Source organism: Balearica regulorum, chromosome 9 (genome assembly GCF_011004875.1).
Source record: "Balearica regulorum gibbericeps isolate bBalReg1 chromosome 9, bBalReg1.pri, whole genome shotgun sequence".
NCBI classification, from domain to species: domain Eukaryota; kingdom Metazoa; phylum Chordata; class Aves; order Gruiformes; family Gruidae; genus Balearica; species Balearica regulorum.
The window spans coordinates 20557543-20577245 of NC_046192.1; the positions used below are offsets into that span (position 1 = coordinate 20557543).

Here is a 19703-nt window from a genome sequence, read left to right on the forward strand (position 1 = left end):
GTTCAACTAAAATTGCAGAGGATGTAAATGAGGGAAGAATTGGACTTTGCCTTTGGGATCAGTTCATGTAGATTAATTCTGCTGCCTCCTTGATATGTAAGCAACATTCATTCACTGCATTATGCATGACCATAATTAGCATTTTCATACGCTAGAAGCAGTTTCCTACCTAATGATGCTTATCCTGTATCTTAACCTGCCCTTTTTCTGTGTGTTTCATTAACTTAGAGCTTTACACAAGTTTTTCTCAGTTAACTTGATTTTGGTCTCCAGAGTTTCATTTGCTAGGAAGAAAGAATATTAGGATATCGTGGCACAAAAATGCAAATACACCAAAGTGAAGTCTCGTAATGTGGTGGTTGATTCTTAGACACTGACTGCAGGTACGGTCTTGTGTCATTCCCTAACCTCATTTTGCGTGGCTATGAAATAGAAACACAGAGATAGAGGCAGATTCTTCATTCCATTATACTATCTTCATGCCAATATATAGCCAGGGCTCTACTGGTGAATCAGGCCTGACTCTGTTCTGTTGTATTAACTTTTGTCTGCGACTCAAAAGCATAAGAGTGGGAAGACTGGGAAGGTTCCAGGCACTTTTGATAACTGAATTTAAACAATTCAGTTAAATAACCTAATTAATCAGTATGTACTTAGGAACCTGAAAGACATAAGGCAGCATGTCTTAGTGTGCAGTGGTGAGTATATAAACGCATTATTTCTAGGTCCACAGAAAACAGATCACAGTCTGAGCTGACTACCGTCAAGAGTGCCTTGGACTCTGATTCAACGTCAGAATTAGAACTTGCACCTGCAACACAGGTAAGAGGATTTGGTAGATTTATTAACAATAAAAAGGCAAGTTCAAATTTCTAATGGTTCCCTCTCCCCGTAATATATCTATTCTCAAGGTCTCTTGGTTAACCAGGAATCCCCAGAACTGGGAAATGGCTAAGGAATACAGGAAGGAATCGTTAGACCAAGGTTCATTAGTAGTTTATCTCCACAGGTGGGAGAGCAGTGTGATCAAAAGGCTTTTTCCTGCTGGAAAAGGAATTCTAATATGGAGGGCTATGGGCTGAAGGTTTGTAGATGTGCCCAGTTCCACTGTCATGTTGTATATTGGACAGGACCTTGTGGAAATGATTACTTTGAGTTGTATGGTTTTAGATATGTATGTATGCATATATATGTACAAACATACATTTATATATGCATTCACATAGATCTGGTTGCTTCTACACCTTCTTTCCTGCATCTTATTTTTTAATGGAAAGATTTCAGGTTCAGCCAGTGCCACTGGCAGGGGAAAAAGAGAGTTGTTTGGTGGATTAACTTGTAGTTGAAAATAATTTTATCCTCTTCCACAGCGATTTTTAGGCCTGGACTTCAAAATCTTTCTGTCAGATGGAAAATCTGGAAATTAATGGAAAATAATAGCCTCATTTGAAAATGGAAAAAGGAGACACTAAAATGCCAAATGCCTTTCCTGAGATTATGCACCAGTTTTTACAGAAAATAGAAACAGAACCCAGTTATCAGGATCCATTCCTGTGTTTTGGTTAGGAAAAACGTCTCCTTTACTTCTCTGCCATCTCTACATTACAAACAGGATTTTTTTTTTTCCCTTTGGGAAGCCTAACACTAGTTGTAATGCATGATATCTTTCCTTTCTGTGCAATAGATTTATACATCTTGGTAATGGAAAAGATCTATTGCACAATGTCATCCACTTGAGACGGACAGTGTGTTTTCACATCCCTGTCCAGTTTATCTTTAAGTACCTCTAACCCCTTTTCAGGAGGCTGTCCCTCAGCCTAATAGATCTAAATGCCAGGACGTTTGTGCTCAACCGAGATCAAGTAAATCAAGTAGATGATAGTCACAGAATTTAAGTGCTGTGGCTTCCTGTAAAAGCAGTTACAAATTTAGTATATAACATCTCTACTTTATATTGTCTATTTCCTGCTTATCTTCCACTAGAACAACTGCAGAAGCAAAAATCCACATTTTAAATTTGGTATAAATTCAGTAAGTTGAGGCTCCATGCTATTTTGTAAAATGACTGGTATTTCATAATAAAATAAAAAATGGGAAGTTGAATCAGCCAACTTGAAAAAGAAGCAGAGTATAAAATTATTATAAAAATATGGTATATTTCATGTTTTGGTTTGGTTTATCATAAGCTGCTTTTTTTCAAACTCGTGATCCATTCAAGTCATGAAATGTTGTTAAACTGGTAATTAGTAGTGCAGAGAAATGACCTGAAGTGAGAGTGCGTTCTTATTATAGGTAGTTTACTTAGAAATTTAGTCTTTTCATTCACTGCCTATTTCATCCTGCTTATACTCGGACTGTCAAAGTTGTCAGTTCCCAATGAACAGGCTCATCTGTCTTGACTGAGTTCTTAATCTGCTTGTAAAAGAAATCACGTTAGAGCTTCTATCAAAGCATATGTTTTCCATACTTTGTCCTCTATAGATCTTGTCTGTCTATCTCATTTAAGGGTAACCTTTGCATATGCAACAGATTCTGCCATGCCCTAAAGATTTCATCCTGTCAAACTCGCTGCAGTTTTCCATCAGCAATTTCTCAGACAATCACCTTCATCACTCATCTTTGACATGTTAGATTTAGTTCCTCAAAGTGAAATACTAAGTAACTAGGTCATATTTTCATTAACATTATGCAATCTTAAAATCGTGTGTTTACCAGCACTTATGCCAATACAAAATCACAAAGGCAAGCTTTGAATTAATAAAGAAGAAATGTGTTTGAAGGCTGGAAAGGGCAGTAGCACAGTGGCTGTCATTGGATGTGGCCGTCTTGCTTCTCAGTATCCTACTCACATCATATGTTACCTATTATTAACTCTTAAACTGCATTGGCCCAAAGTATCTTTGTTCTTTCTTTTATCTGCCATTCTGGAATGTTCCTTGTAATGCTTTTATTAGTACTGAGATATCCTACAGTCTTTGGGGATTTTTTAAGGTTTATTTTTTTCCTTATAATTACAAACTGCAGAGGGAAATAATATGTTCAGTTATATATGCATAAAGTCTGCTCATGTTTTAACTCTCTAAATGCCTCCTTGGGCATTTTGATATTTGAGATATTTTATTGCTCACTCAGAATGCATACACAAAACCCCTGCCATGCTGAAAAACTGTACCTAATTGCAATACGTCAGCACTCTTGGACAAAGACATAGCACAAAGCCTGTAAACCTTAGAAATCTGTGGTGTGGGGCAACAATATTTAGATCGCAAAATTTATTCCCCACTTCTCCCAGATAGCTACAGTAAGACTAAAGGCCTTAGCTCTCCTTGGATGTACCAGCTATTCTAATGAAATGAAGACTTACAAGGGACAGATTTAGCTCATTATTTGAAGACCTGTTCAAAAGTTAAGACTATAATTTAAGCCTTTCACCAACAGTTAAGGTCCAACAGCACATAAGCAGACTACAAGCGCAGGAAAGTGTGTGCAAATGCATTGGAATGGAAGATTTTGTCCCTGAAGACAGCAGCCAGTGATCAGCTACAGCACCTCCACTGTAGAGTGGTGAGCATATCAAACCACAGTGTACGCAGAGCGTCCATGCCTCAGACATACCCATTCCACCCTGACCCATACCCCACCTTGGGCTCCCCTTAAGGGAGGCAGCTGCAGAGTCCCACCCCATCACCAGCTGGAGATAAGAAGCTGTCCAGTGCTGGCACTCCATTCCCATCCCCTCTCCTCCTGCACTAGCGAAAGGCAGCATGTTTGTTATCTGTGGGGTCTTTATTTCTGGGTATCACAACTCAGAATGTGACTCTGCGTTGTCTATACATAAATGCAGCTTATGTGGGTTTTGTTCATTACTTCTTTTTTTCCCCTCTGGTTGAGGCAGGTGTGCATTTAATGGAGGACAAGGTATATTTCTGTGGGGATTATGTGGGGACAATGTGTGTACACTGACATGTGGCAGAGGAGGGGACTTCTGTCCTCTTCCTGCTTGCCTCTCTACTGCCCCAACAAGCTCACTCTCCCCTACTGCAGTACTACTTGATCTGAACATAATGATTTACAGTATTGTCCTTGACCTAAGGAAACTGCAGTCACTGGAAATGAAAGATTAAAAAGTGGAAGTAATCAAAAAGTCTGCAAGACCCAACTTGTAAATAATGAAAAGGCTAGGAACATAATTCATGTCTATCAACAGAGTTTTGTGTCAAGAAAACCGAATTTAATTCTTTGATCAGAGTACAGGTTGGGTTGATAAATGTTGTTGTATGATATTCTGCAAGATGTTTGAATTAACGTACCGTATTCTGATTTTAAAATTAGCACCACACAATATGAATAAAGCAAATGCTAAACAGATTAAACTGGCTAACTTAAGTTCTCAAGTACAGTAGTTATTTACTAGGAATTGTAATCACATGGGGGTTCTTTGATTCCAAAGAGAAACCATGATCTTTAATATTATTGATCTGAAAATAAATATGCAAGCCATTCCAGATAAAATTTGCATATGATACAACAGCAGAATGAAAAAAATGTAAATAAAAGAGTAATAAAAACGAGCTGTTGGCCAAGACATCTGTATAAGTACACATTCCAATGCAGGCACTTGAAAAATCATACATTTCAGAACAAGAATGCAGGCTCTACTTACAACACTATGCTGGGAGGCAATTTGAAAAGAATCTATGGCTCAGAGTGTACAAGGATGCCAACATGAGTGCTCCCTGTGCAGTGCTGTGGCAAGAAGAGCATGTAGAAGCAGACATAATTAGTGGGAGATAGGAGATCACCTGATTTCTGTATAGAGAAACGATGAGACAGGTGCTGGAATACAGGGTTCACTTTGGTTGACTCTATGGCTGCAAAAAAGATAAAGCTATAAAAAATAGAGAGAGTAAAAGAGACACAAAAAAGGTTGAAATCTGAATAAAATGCCTCAAAATGAGAGAATTTAAGATCTCAATCTCTGTATATCATTTAAAAGACAATTAAAACCTGATTAAAGTCATCAGTATCTTTCCTCTGAGAAAATAAGGGGTACTAAAAAGTGCTTTAAACTACTGGAAAAAGAATAAGAAGTGATAGTTGGAAATAGAAATTAAAATTAATAAGAGAAACAAGGAGGGCAATTAAACACATTTGCAAACAAAGAGATAAGGTCTTAAATTAAATTAAACACATTTAAATTAAACACATTTGCAAACAAAGAGATTAAGGTCTCTTGATAACTTTAAATTAAATCCAAGCACCTTCCTCAAAGACATATATTCCAGGCAACCTTGATTTATTCTCTGTAGAACATCACTTTCATCCTGTGGATGTTGAGTGACAAATACCGACGTGATATATAGACAAACGCATGATTTAAACCAGTTATCTCTTCTTCCCTAAGTTCTATTAAACGGTAAAATAACTGTTTAGTGTAGGATCAGTTTTGGTATGTTTTCAATGACAACCTGAAATCTCTTCCTGGCCTCACCAAAGAAAATAAATGTTTTCCGAACAACATAGACCAGAGGTAGTAGATGTGAGAACAGAAACAATAAATCCTCACTGAAGACCTTCCCTCGCCGTTTGTGCTTCCTCTCCCTTGCAGCAAAGTCCAGAAGCCAACACAGAAGAATGCACACAGTGCCCCCCCGCCACGTGCTTCTCACAGAAATTGTGCTGTATCATTCTTCTCTAACTGTGTGTGTATCATCAACCCAATATACACTGCACTCGTCAATCTCTACCTGAGAGACCAAAGACTCAGGAACAAACCAGAAACTTTAGGGCTAGATTGACAAACCAGTGTAATCTTTCTAGGTAAAAAACCATGTGTGTACACACACAGACATATGTGTTTGACCATGCATTGCAAATTACTTATATGAACACCTAGGAACGTATTGGATGTTTCCTCCCAGCAGTGCACATTCCAACATTTGCAGATCCAGCCCAATGAGTCTGAAGTGAGCAAAATTAGTCTTTTAGCAATGTGGCTCATTGAAATTGAGTATTACAAGTACAGTCATCAGAACTGCGTAAATTAATGCAATTGGGACCATGGTCAGGCAAATGGCTAATGAGTTTAACCTCTGACAAACACAAGGGAAGGGATTAGCAGTCGGATCTCTGTTTAGCAAGATTAGGCCACTTTGTGCTTTTCTATGCCATCATTGAATACTGTTTGGTTTTGTACTGTGCCTTTTGTGCAAAAAATAAATAAATAAAATGTTTTTAATAAAAGAACAGGGAGAAACTTGTTATGTACTTCCAATGGGATCAACTGATAGTAAGGCACAAAAGAGAGAGCTGCTGATCGTAAAAAGGATTTGTCCTTCCAGTGAAATCCATAGCAAACCTGGCTCTCCAATGTGATCCCCAAACAGAACCTGAAAGAAAAACACAAAATGTACAGGGAAAATGAGATGGTTTCCTCCTGGAGCATAGTGAGTGGAATCTGTTGCCACAGTCATAATACAGGAGAAGGAACAATTAAGGTAAAAATCTTACACAAAATAGTCAGCTCTTCCCTTTGTAGCCCAACTTTTGCAATGTCTTTTCTTGGATATCTCTTTATCTTTCACGTGTCTTGAGTGAAAAGAAAAGTCTGGAAAAGATAAATTACTCTGCTTCCCATGAGGAATGATCTCTGCTACAGTGTAAGAGAATTCAGAGGAATTCATGCAGGGACACATGCATGCTTTGCCCAAGAAAAAGGCCATTTGGGGCTCTAGGCAGTTAAGGAAATAACTCAGAAATGTGGCAGAGACTATATCATCCCTTTCTGATTTATTCTTTTATTTTTTAGGCACGATCAACTAAGGAGCAGCGTTGGGGAGGGCCTCTTCTCTCCAGAAATCACTCCTTGGAGGAGGAATTTGAAAGAGCAAAGGCAGCTGTTGAGGTATTACTTCATTTACTGCTTTAATTTTCAGCTAATGTTCTATGGATTTCTAATACATCTTGCAGCACAAGTATAGGAGAAAGTTGGAAGTGGATTATTTAAAGCAGAGAAAAGATAAATTTCCTGGAGTTACTCATTCAAAATAGCAGTTTCTCTCTTTAAAAAAAATAACTGTAACTATAAACAAAGCTTAGACAGAACCAGCTTTTCAAGCTGGATTTTTATTGCTGTAGCAAATGGGTCAAGAAAAATTCCTCATAAATGTAAGTACTTCCAAACTTAAAGTGTAAGAGTGAAACATATTTTTCCCCAGCAACTGAATGTGTGCAATCAGTTATTTAAGCTCAGGCAGAAACCAATTCCCCACAGTGAAACTGGAATTCAGAATCATTGATAAACAGAACGATTACCTGCTGTAATGGGTAACTGCGTGTATAGCAGTAGCCATGCGCCAATGTATTATTATAATTAGTGGTAGAATGTTAAACACAGATGTAATCTCATTTCCTGACAAATCAATTGAGTTGGAAAAGGTGCAGCTGTTTGAATATTGCACTTCTGTTTTTTTCACTACTACTTTTCCAACATGAAAAATGCCTCTTGAGTGTTGTCCTATACCACTAGTCCCAGTTGAAATCCTGATCCTGTCTAGAGACAAGGTGGCATACAGTTTTTTAACAGAATCCAATAAAAAATTAGATACAAGCATCTTGAGCATCATATCTTCTCAGGGGTTCAGTCAGTAACCCTTCAAAATCCCAGTGCCACAACAAGCCAAGACAGCTGCATCCCACTGAGGACAACAGTTCAGCCTGAGTTATGTAACAGCCACTGAAATGAGTTTTTAGGGTGGAAAGGATGAGGCTGTGAAACTGATTCCTCAAAACTGGTTATTTTTAGCATGAACTGCAGTCTCAGTCTCCAAACGTCTAGAACACTTTAGGGATATTTGGCTTTAGATTTAACTTTTAGTGTCTGTCTTTTAATACTCCTGTAACTCAAGTGTTATACCATTCTAATTCTAGTGTTGGCAGTTGAGCTATTCTAGATTAATATTGGTTGATTATAAACAAAACTAGGCCTCAATCATATGCTGGCTTCTAGCTAGAAATAGAATTTCTTATTCGAGAAATTAATTTGATTTATAGGGCTTTAACATGATATGCTAAGGTAAGACTGCATGGTTTCTACCATGGTTTCTTAGGATCTCAGTGCACAGAAAATTGTCTCAGCGCACAAGACTAACATGGACACAATCAGTAAGTTAGCTGTTTTATAAACTAAAAATGCATTTTGCTTTTATTTTCTGAGTGCATTGGTTTTTTCCGATCAAATAGGTTCTTTATAAACAACTGTTGCTGATGCACAATAGATTTTTTGATGTCGCACATCACACACATTTGCTCCTGGCAGGAAAGACTTGCTTTCACGTTGCCACTGTTTAAAATGTTTTAGATGTTCCTAATTGCACTGCAGACTGATCTTTAAGGTGGGACATGTTGTCCTGTTATCTGTGATTGTGACACAGAGAATCTGATGATGAACCTCTCTGCGTTAACGGTTAATGGTTAAGGAAATGGTGCCAGTACTCTTGCAATTGTCAGAAACCATGTGTGCTGGGGAGTTCCCAGACATCCAGCAGAAAGATAAATTAGTTGAGGCCAACAATGGATTACAAGACATTATTGAATTACTTTACACAGTAAAGTAAGGAGGAGAATATATTGTAAAAAAAACCCCTGCACATTAAAAGGTCATTCTGAGGCAACAAAGACAGGTTATTAAAATGCCTTAATGTAGTCTCAAAAACAGCTATTAAAAAGAATCTAATTAAATGTTTCCCTAACTGTGTAGCTGGCAGTCTTATTCTTTCTGCTTAAAATAGAAACTTGAACCAGGTAGTTAAAATGTAAAGGAAAGGATTCTTTGAGACCTTATAGAGCAGTTATTTCCATTTGCATATGAAAAGAGTTAAATTTTCATCCTAGCTAAAATGAAGTGGTAAGAAAGCTACAGTGATTGAAATAAATTGCAGCCCATCTCAGAAAGATTAGTGCTTTCTTAAGCAGAGAATAGATACAGTTCAAAAATTCATCTTTTAGGCTTTGGATGTTTCTGTAATATTCTTCAACTGGGAAAGCTCCAAGTGGTAAGATTAGCCAGCAAACTGATCAAGAAGAGGAAGCAAATCTCAGGTTCTTTGTGGCCTAGTTCGAAAGGAATTAATTAACAATTCAGTAAATGAAGACACCAAACTTTATCCTCCATCCAGTATTCAATTTAGAGCTTTGGGAATGGTTTTAAGATGTCAAACTTTGAGATTAATGAAGATCTGGGAGGTAATTCTTTCTTAAGAAGGTTTAAAGATGTCTATGCCATTGGGGAATCTTTTAAGACTAAAGAGGTAGTAAATCAGCTTTTTTACTAGGGAGGGTCCAGATTCACTTGCAGCAAGTGGGTGCTTGCAGACTTGGCTATCTTTTCTGTCATTCTGGAAATTGGATTTGATTTTTGCCTCATCCAATTGCTATACACGAGGGAAGCACAAATACCTAAAGTCTTCATGATTTCCAAGTACCATACCAAATATGTTTTAATGTAACCTTTCTAATACTTAGCTGTGTTTTACCAAAAATTGGTACTTTTGAATTTTAAAAAATGCAAGCATGGGGATTCAGATCCATCCTGCACCTGTATTCTCTTAAAACGATTGTTTTATCATCCACAATCCTATTGGTAATGAGTTAGAATAAATAAAAATGAAACCAAGAAAGTGCAAAAACTTCCAACTGAGGAATGCCTGAGATATGGAAAAAAGCAGTTTTGATACTTTCTTATTCCACATTTCCCTGATGTAGAGATTAAGCTGCAGATGCCACACTGTTTTGTGAGTTTACGCAAAAGAGATTTTGAGCTGTCCTTCTCAGCATCATTTTGTTTACAACATCATGTCACATGAGCCATCTGCTGTATAATATACTGAAGCATCACAACATATTACAGCTAAATTATATGACATATAGGAGTAGGAAGAAGATGGGATTAATTTATGCTAGCCTAGGAAAACATAGCCCAGAATCATCAGCTTTATGGTTCTCATGAATACAGGTTAGAATTCTTTGTGTACCTGTGGTATTCCTGTCTCATTATTTCGACATCCCTTTTGGATGTGCCTAAGACTGCCTAAACCACGTTTTAAATTGGGATCTAGGAGCTTGAGTCATTCAGATGCATTTTATTTGGTACTCTCTCAAATCACAATGGGAATCTTTGCTTTGATATACATTTTTTATCTCTAAACTTTACTAAAAAGGCATCCTTCCAATTTTGTTTTGAGATGATATCAGCTAAGGAAATCTCACGTAGTTGGCACATAAGTTTAACTTACTGTGTCTTTCACATTGAAGAGGATGTTGATGCAGTAATTCAAAGAAAGAACAACCACAGAACCTTTATTTCTCGTACATTGGTCAAGAAGGAACATTGCAAATTAATTTTTGGCAGGACAGGACAGGCAGAATTCTATTCTTAAAGTTCTGAAAATAGGTAAGTTTAGAAATTAGCCAGCAGTATTCAAAAAGTACTCCCACCTCCCACTCTCCTTCACTGTATCATAGGAAGCAAAGAGCCTGGAAATATTTTGCCTCCCATTGGTTTAACTGCTTCAGCATATTTTTAAATACTAAGAGTAAAAATAGCCTCTTTGACAAAATGCAGAATATTGTGCTTGGAAATACTCAGATGGTACGAACATTTTTCCTGGTTGTCATTCCACTTAACTGGTGCAGATGATCTGCGAACGTGTTAAACGTGTTCAACGGGTTTGAAAACTTTTTGTATGTCCAAAGTAATTCGCCAGCATTAAGGTAGCAAAAACATGGAAGTTAAGTAATTGACACCAGTCACATAGCAAAAAGAGTTAAAATTAGATCTAGGAGTTTTGATCCAAAGCCAGATTTTCAGAAACACTCAATATTAATTTAACCCTCCTGCCACTGACTGTCAGTGAAAAAACTGCTACTAATGGCAGCTGAAGTAGGCTTAGACCTTTAACAAAGGCTGTAATATTTACGGTCCTCTTCCTCAAGGACATTAAACTGCTCTGCTATTGACATTGTTATTTGTCATGGCAATATTATGGCATTTTACCAGGTATCATAACGGTGCATGATCCAGTTGCTCAGTGCAGTTTTGCCATACAAGTTTCAGACAGCCCCCATGCTGGATGTACTTCGAAAGCTGTAGCTGGGACTTAAGCCCATTTGGCCCAAACAAACAAATCTTTGCTTTTAGTTGCAAAATAGCAGTTGGGTTCTGGCCTGTGTCCAAGTAGCATATGATGAGCTGAGAGACGTTATAGCAAACCAGGTCTTCTCCCCATTACATTTTTCCTCCACCTTTGACTCACTATAGACATTAAGCACAGCCACTTGAATTCATAGTAACTCATTAGCTTTTCAAGGGGAGTATGCACACAGTGAACTTCTGCGTGAATTATAAATATGTAATTGAGCAGCAGAATTTGAACTTAAGACTTAAAACCACTTATATGCTTGCTTATGCTCTGCAGAAATGTGATTTCATATGTTTCCAAACCATTGATTCATAAGGGATTTTTGTGGGGAAAATACAAGCAAAAATTCTAATATAAACAGCATATATATATGTATCTATTGATAATTAGTTCTATAAGTTTATCTGTTTTAAAAAGCATTACTATTTACTTTTCAGTAGCTTTATTAATATTAATCTGTAGGAAAGGGAAACTTCCACTCCTTTACCTCATCCTGAATCTCAAAATTACTGCTAGTAAAAACATGGTCAGGTAATTTTTTTTCTTCAATATAGCACAGATTTGCACTGAATGCAAAATAGTTGATAAAGACATCTGTTGAACAGGACAGTTTAAGGGATTCAAGTGCCTCTGGTCATGGCTGATAAAAGAGGGAGCGATCTGATTCATTATCCTAGGCTTTTCAAATCCTAAATGGACATTTCAGCACAGTCTCACAACTATTTAAAAGACTGTATTTCCTTCAAATTTGGAATGAAAGCAAATTTTGAAACCTCAGAAGTTGTTGGATAACAGACTTGTCGTGTTTTGTTCACTTCTGTAACAAAGAGTGAAATTTCCTCTCCAGGAATGAATGATTCATGTTTGTTTCCTAGTCCTCAGAGGAACACAGCAGGTACCTTCACACATCCAATAGCTGCATAAATCAGGCAATTCTGAGTCTCCTGGAAGAAAGTGCTGGGTATCAGGAGGCACATGCTACATACAGCAAGAGCCGAAGGGAAATGCCTGTTAGATTTCTAGAGAGGGAACGCACCTTGCCATTTGTAAAGAGCCTTATGATTTACAGCAACCACACCTAATGTTAGCCAGCGCAAGTCCTTTTAATCCTTCACACCTAGTCTCAAATGTTCTTGTTGCTGACTCGTCCTAGATCTGTTAATAGTCTCTGCTTTCCAAGTGCCAAGGAAGGAGGGTTGTAGCAAGTCATGCAATCACAGACTAAGCTCTAGTTTTGCAAATCATGCCTGGCTGGGGAGCAGAAGCAAAGCGGTCAGTCTGGTAATGAAGATTCAGACAAAACTATCTGGAGCAGTTTATAATACCTTCAACTAATTTTGATTAGCACCTCACTCTCAAATAGTTCTGTCTAAACCTCAATAGAATTATTTGTGCTGTTGTCTTTGACATAAATAAGCTTAGAAACCGTGCCCTCAGTAGTGTCAGTTCATTGAAGTTCTGGCCATGACCTTGTAGGAACAGGAGAACTTTGCAAAGGCTCGTAGTGCTGCACATATATTCTGCTATGAAACTGCTATGGAACATTATGACTAATGTGTGGAGGCTGAAAAAAATAGCACCTTAACTTGGATTCTCCCTTCTTTTTTTTTTTTAAATCCTATTTCTGTTTCTAGGCATCATTTTCTAGTAGCCACAGTGGTTCCTTCATTCTGGTTGTTACACATCCTAAATCTCTTTTTTTTTTATCATTTCTGTTTCTCTTGTATATGCACTTTTACCTCTTGTCTTTGAGGTGAATGTTAATCTTACTGTACAATTTTATAATCTTATAGATTCCTCTCACCAGCACAGTATATGATGCAATATTAGGATTTTTCCACTATGTAAAAACTGCCATTAATATTAATTCTCGTGCAAAACACCTTCTGTCTAACCTTTGCCATTACTCTTTTACGTATTTGAAAATGATGCTCGTGGGATGCTTGTTCTCTTTTAAACTGTTTTATCTATTGTTATTCTTTAGCATGTATGCTTAATTGATGTTTTCTTTTTTCCTTTCTTCTTTTTCTTTTTTTTTTTACTTTTGGCCAGGGACTAGCAGCATTCATTTCCTTCAAATTTTATGTAACAATTTGCTGTTAGCATCAATAAGATGCAGTGTAAGCTGCTCCAAATCCTGCATAGAACATACACTGCCTCCGAGATAAAGTTTTCTGTTGATGAAATGCATTCCAATGTAAGAGATAAAGTTTAATTATATGGAATTCCAAATTTGAGCTGTATTATTTCAGTCAGTATGATTATTAATAGAATTAATACTGCTCAGCAAAATTGCCAGACTCAGACCACTGGTAGAAAGAAATTAAAAGCTTACCATTTTATTTTAAAGTTTCATTGTTCATTTTCTTCCCTTTTTTCCTCCTTTTCTTCTAGTCAGACACAGAGTTTTGGGATAAAATGCAAGCAGAATGGGAAGAAATGGCTCGCAGAAACTGGATTTCAGAGAACCAGGAAGCACCAGGGCAAGTCACCATCTCAACCATTGAGAAGGTAACACAAAGTTTTTTAATACAGTACATCCTTCCTGTGAAACTTTGAGATGAGCCTCAGCTATTCAAGGGAACCGAAGAAAACTCTTTGGACATGGAATTAATTTTACCCAAAAGAGTTCCTCTTCTTTAAGTGTCCGTAGATTTGAAAGACCTTATCATAATGAGAATACATTTAGACTTGCACACTGTCTGAATTCAGCTGAAAGGATCACAGAGCAAACTGCTGGATTAGGGGCACTTTTGAAGACAGGCATTTAAGGAAGAGCACCAAATAAAAAAAACTGGGCTGGCACATTCAAACACTGTTGATAGAAATGATAGAGCTTCTGTCTTTCTTCATTCCCTCCATTGTATGTTTTAATTTGATTTATATTATGTAGCTGATATTAGCATACACCCTTTACACTGCAATGGCAAGAGGAGAAAAAGGCTAAATTTAAAGAAATCCTAAAATAAACTCAGGTGCTTGCAATACTGTTCTGTATCTTGAAGGTTAATTGAAGATTTCAGGGTATCCACTGAACAGACATCAGGCTACAAGCACCGCAGGGAGTCAGCTGATCGAGGTGTGCTCTTTCCCATCAAATGGGATGTACTGGGCTGGCACTGGGTTCAGTTCTGCAGTTACTGCAGTCAGTGTGAGTTGTTGCCATTATCTTTGAAGGGAGCAGGAGAGCCCAACATGAGTACCAGTAAGTATAACTTTAGAGCTAGAGTAAAAATAAAGAGAGCCGAAACATAAATGTTCAGTGATGCTGATTTTTTAAAACTTTTTGTCATTGAAATTTCATGGGGAATCTCATACTGTTTTCATAGAACAAAGGATGTTTACATCCAGTTGGAAAATAGTGACTCATTTATTTTATAGAGTTGCCATTCCTTGCTACAGTGCTTCATCATGAGTCCATTCTCTCTCTTCTCCAGGGTTATTATTTCCATACTGAGAATCCCTTCAAAGACTGGCCTGGTGCTTTTGAGGAAGGGCTGAAGAAAATGAAAGAAGGGGACCTGCCAGTTACAATCTTATACCTGGAGGCTGCTATTCTACAAGAACCCAATGATGCAGAGGTATTGACTTGTGTGCCTTTTACTGATAAAGGAAAACGGGACTCCCTTTAGCATGCAATGATGGAATGATTTCAGGGCCCAAACCTTTGCTAGTCATGACTGACTGAAACAGGTTGAACACTAATGGTGGGTTTGGAATAGCGTATGCCTTGAAATAGGTAAAGTGAGCTCTTCATAAGATGAGAATCTATTTTTGAAATTATACAATTTCCAAGCTGTCATTTAAAAGCATTCAAAAGAGACAATATTTCAAACCTTTCCTTCTTTTCCTGATGTTTTCAAACTATCTTTTAAACACTGCTATTGAAAAGGTGAACAGTTTTGATTTAACAAGAATTTTGACAAATTTTGATAAGTTATATCAATTTCTGCAATATTGATGTTTTCAATGAGTATATGTTTAAAATCTGTTTTCTGTGAAACATGAAAAATATTTACAGTGTAAGTATCTAGGTCTCTTGGAATCTATTGCTACATTAAATTAAGCAGCAATATTTTGAAAAGCAGAGACAATTCCCAGACTCTCTAGAATCCCTTAAACCTATACAACTTAATAATTGTTTTCCATAAAATTCTAGCATTTGAAATGTAGTGTAACTCAAATTTAAGAAATCAGCATGTGATCATACACTGACAGAATACCTTTGCATTCATGGATTATAAATATTATCAATCAGGCCCAAAGATATTCCAAACTGCATTGATTTGTATTGTTGGTATGCACACCATAGAAAAATCTGTAGTTAGTGCTGGACAGATCTGCTATTTTTATTCACCCTGCTGCTTAACAGTGATATTAGTTGTAACTGCTTGCAGTTGGGAATACGTAACAAAATAACTCACTGATGATTACTTTTGCAGGCCTGGCAGTTCCTGGGCATTACACAGGCAGAGAATGAAAATGAGCAAGCAGCCATTGTTGCCCTCCAAAGGTAGATGAAGATAATTGCTAAATAAGGGGTCTGATGAGTGCTAGGTAGTGGAGGCTTAGGTATATTTAATGTTGTACTTATCTTGTAGCATGAAGCATTTATTTAACTAAAAGTAAAGCATTGACAAAGATACAGAAATCTTCCCAGTGACTTCAGAGGGATGACTAGGGATTGATACTTGTTTTATTAAATAAGACCAATATTTAATCTGGTGATTTAAGTAGTTGAACAAAAGAAAAGTTACATGGCCTCATAAACATGAATTAGTCATAATGCAGATAAAGTGCCTTTTTGATATTCTAGCCACTTGGCATATTTTCTGTAGTCTGTCCTTTAATGAAGAGGTTTTCTTAATTGGAACGAGCTCCCTTCAGCTGCTGAATACTAAACTGACAACATTTCTAGGTTGATAAAGATGTGAAGATCATGGTATGCTTGTACGTAAAATGTCAGTTCCAAAATATCAGCATTATTATTATGTTTCTGTAGTGAGTTTTCATGTTTCCATTTGAAGCAAGTACCCTCTCCATATTCAACTGCATTAGCAATAGAAACTATCAAGCCATGTCACCTAAGGATACTATAACTTATTTATACGTAACTTATTAGCTTACCTAGATAGAAATCCAATGCCTGATTTAGGGCTTGCTCATCCCTGCAGGTTTGAAAAAAGCAACAGTGATGTTCACAAAATAGTCTAGATTCTGGTTTCTGTTAATGGTATATAACCATAGAAAGACTACTCGAGTTGATTAGCTCCAGCCTTATCAAAGAAAAACTGAGAATTCAGGATGACTGAGAAGATTCATAAGGATGGAAGAAATTTTGTCTTCAAAATACTGTTCTGTATAGCTACAAACCATGTTAAACTGTTCACTTGAATTTACATAAAGCTTCTCTTTGTTTACTAGAGAGGTACTATAAAAATGAATCTATCTACATTTACTTTTAATCAAAATGATGAAAACAAAACTTGTATGCATATGTTTATATACATAGGTGTGGATGCCCAGCAATGTGCATGCATGTGTGTGTGTATACATATGCATAACGCACTTATCACAGAAAAATAAGACAAAGTCCCTTCTTTAAAAGTATTATTGGGTAGATCTTACTTGTGTGAGTGATCTTTAATTTTTTTTACACAGATTATTTTGGAAGAATTCGAGACTTGTATTTGGCTAAAAAAATACCTCAATATATTTTTATTTTCTGACTAGGTGCTTGGAACTACAGCCAAACAACCTAAAAGCCCTGATGGCCCTGGCTGTAAGTTATACTAACACTGGCCATCAACAAGAAGCCTATCAGGCTCTAAGAAACTGGATAAAGCAAAATCCAAAATACAAGTATATAGTGAAAAGCAAAAAGGGGTCCCCAGCACTTACCAGGAGAATGTCTAAGACATCAGATGAAAGGTAAATGCAGTGTAAATCCTGATGGTGGAAATCTTAATGACATCACTAGAAATGATGGTGCATGCTGTGCCCTCTTACTCTGTAGAAGTCTGGCATGTTCCCTATGGTGGAAGACTCTGTCTCTAGTGGCAGGAGTGGGAAGTCAACACAGAACATTTGGTTTAGCAACTGAAGGCTATTATCTTATGCAATCCCTGGAAGTTATGAAAAAAAAGAAAAAAAAAACCCAGCTAAAAAGAGATGCTTCCCCTCAACTCCTACCACTTTTCTCTGACTCTGTCTGCTACCTCTGTATTCCCACATCCCGCATCCTCACTCTTCAGCTGCTCCCAAATCCTTACCAGGCCTGTATCTTGCTCCCCATGTGTGTGTTCTTCCTACTATTCATCATATTTCCTACATACCAACCACGCCACTAGAATCCAGGAATGATAGCCATTTTGCAGTGGGACGTGGCTTCAGTTCACTGAAAATATTTGGAGGTAGGATCTGATCGTTTAAAAGCCATTCTGGTTCTAACCAAAGAGATAGTGTAGTCATTTCATTTCACTTCAGTACAGCATAGTGTAGGGGGAGCTGGCAGCCATTTTAAATAACAGAAAAATTCGTGAGTTGCCAGCCCTTTGTCATGATTTCACAAGGCTGATAAATAAGTAACTCTGAATTGTGAGATGCATGATAAAGTCATTAAAGGCATAACCGTGATTTATAGCACTAAAACACCAGGGTTATCTCACTGCTTGTCATTTTGAAGACAGGCCTTATGTTTTACCCTTAGCACTAACAAGCCCTGGACTGACAAGATAATTTAGTATAAGCAAAAAAAAATCCATGCAAGTTCTGCTTAATTGCTAAGTGTGTTACTCTGCTTTGGCTTCATCCCAGTGATATCTGCTGTTGTCAGTGCAAAGGTTTTATAAAAGCTAGAGTAGGTACAGAAGTCTTAAATTTTGGCATCTTTCTTCGGCGGTCTTGGCTAGTCACTTGATCTATTCCTCTTATGAATGACTACTATTTTTGCCAGTAAAGAACTCTCTTATTTCTGAGAAACACATCCAATTGTAGTAGTTTTAATAAACCTTCATGTTATCTCACTTGGGTTCATAGCTACACTTTGACTTCATAGAATCATAGCATTGTTTAGCTTGGAAAAGACCCTTAAGATCTAACTAACTGCTAACCTAGCACTGCCAAGTTCACCACCAAACCATGTCCCCAAGCAACACATCTATGTGTGTTTTAAATACCTCTAGGGATGGTGACTCAACCGCTCCCCTGGGCAGCCTGTTCCAATGATTGACAACCCTTTCGGTGAAAGCATTTGTTCTAATATCCAATCTAAACCTCCACTGATGCAACTTGAGGGCATTTCCTCTTGTCCTATTGCTTGTTACTTGGGAGAAGAGACCAACACCCACCTGGCTACAACCTCCTTTCAGGTAGTCGTAGAGAGCCATAAGTCTTCCCTCAGCCTCCTTTTCTCTAGGCTAAACAACTCCAGTTCCCTCAGCTGCTCCTCATAAGACTTATGCTCTTCATTATGTAGGTGAACTTGTTTATTCCAGACATGAGTTTACAGCAGCACCTGGAAGTAAATCTTTGTCATGATGAAGTTGAAGAAGCTTTCAGATTTTAGGAGTATATCACTTCTGATACATCCACTACAAGGATTTTAATTTCTGGCTAGGCAATCAATATTGCAAAATTTGTAAAGAACTGTACAATGGAATTGAGTTATTTCTCACCCTTGTCTAGCTCATTACTTGAAGAAGTAAAGGATTTGTACCTGGAGGCTGCTCACCAGAATGGTGATATGATAGACCCTGACTTGCAGACGGGACTTGGAGTTCTTTTCCACCTGAATGGAGAATTTAACAGAGCAATAGATGCGTTTAGTGCTGCTTTAACTGTTCGGCCAGAGGTACATTTTATGCTTTTACATTTTTGAGAATTTAGCTTTACAAGCCGTTTTCTTTCTCCTCTCTTGATCAGGTTAATATTAATGAGATGTCACTTCGGCCATTAAAATTTTAATACCTGAAATAGAAATGTTAATTACAAGACAGTCCCATTTAGAAGCAGATTTATACATGTCTAATTTCTAGCTGTGTGCTGATTAATTGTACTAGTTATATAAAGTTGCCTATAATCATGACTCAGAACCTCACATTCTGTGTCAATTACGAGAAAATACGATACCGTTATTTTCTGCAGTCCTCCTGACTTTGCAAGCAAAAATGAGCTATTATGTCCCTTTTTGACACCTGCAGTAGAAAACTCATTTTCTCACCAGGACTATACGTTATGGAACCGTCTTGGAGCAACCTTGGCAAATGGGGATCGAAGCGAAGAAGCTGTCGAGGCCTACACACGTGCTTTAGAAATACAACCTGGCTTCATTAGGTCCAGATACAATTTAGGGATAAGCTGCATAAACCTAGGGGCATACAGGTAAGTTACAAAACTGTGTAAACAAAAAAGCCAGGGATCATAACTACCAAATTCATTTTCTAGCTGGAGCTATCTAAGAAAAAAAAAATCAGAATATAGCTATGTATTCTTAAGTATTATAAA

At 37.3% G+C, this 19703-nt stretch overlaps 1 protein-coding gene across 7 annotated transcripts in view; it reads left to right on the forward strand.

Annotated features, from left to right (window-relative positions):
* PEX5L (peroxisomal biogenesis factor 5 like) overlaps positions 1-19703 on the forward strand; it is a 116904-nt gene that overhangs the window by 90847 nt on the left and 6354 nt on the right. For all 7 annotated transcript variants that reach the window (XM_075761486.1, XM_075761487.1, XM_075761489.1 and 4 more), the window contains 8 exons: positions 726-822; positions 6809-6904; positions 13593-13709; positions 14636-14779; positions 15641-15711; positions 16932-17129; positions 18885-19050; positions 19423-19580. In XM_075761486.1, the coding sequence (XP_075617601.1) occupies positions 726-822; positions 6809-6904; positions 13593-13709; positions 14636-14779; positions 15641-15711; positions 16932-17129; positions 18885-19050; positions 19423-19580 (1047 nt within the window). The remainder of the gene's footprint in view (positions 1-725; positions 823-6808; positions 6905-13592; positions 13710-14635; positions 14780-15640; positions 15712-16931; positions 17130-18884; positions 19051-19422; positions 19581-19703) is intronic.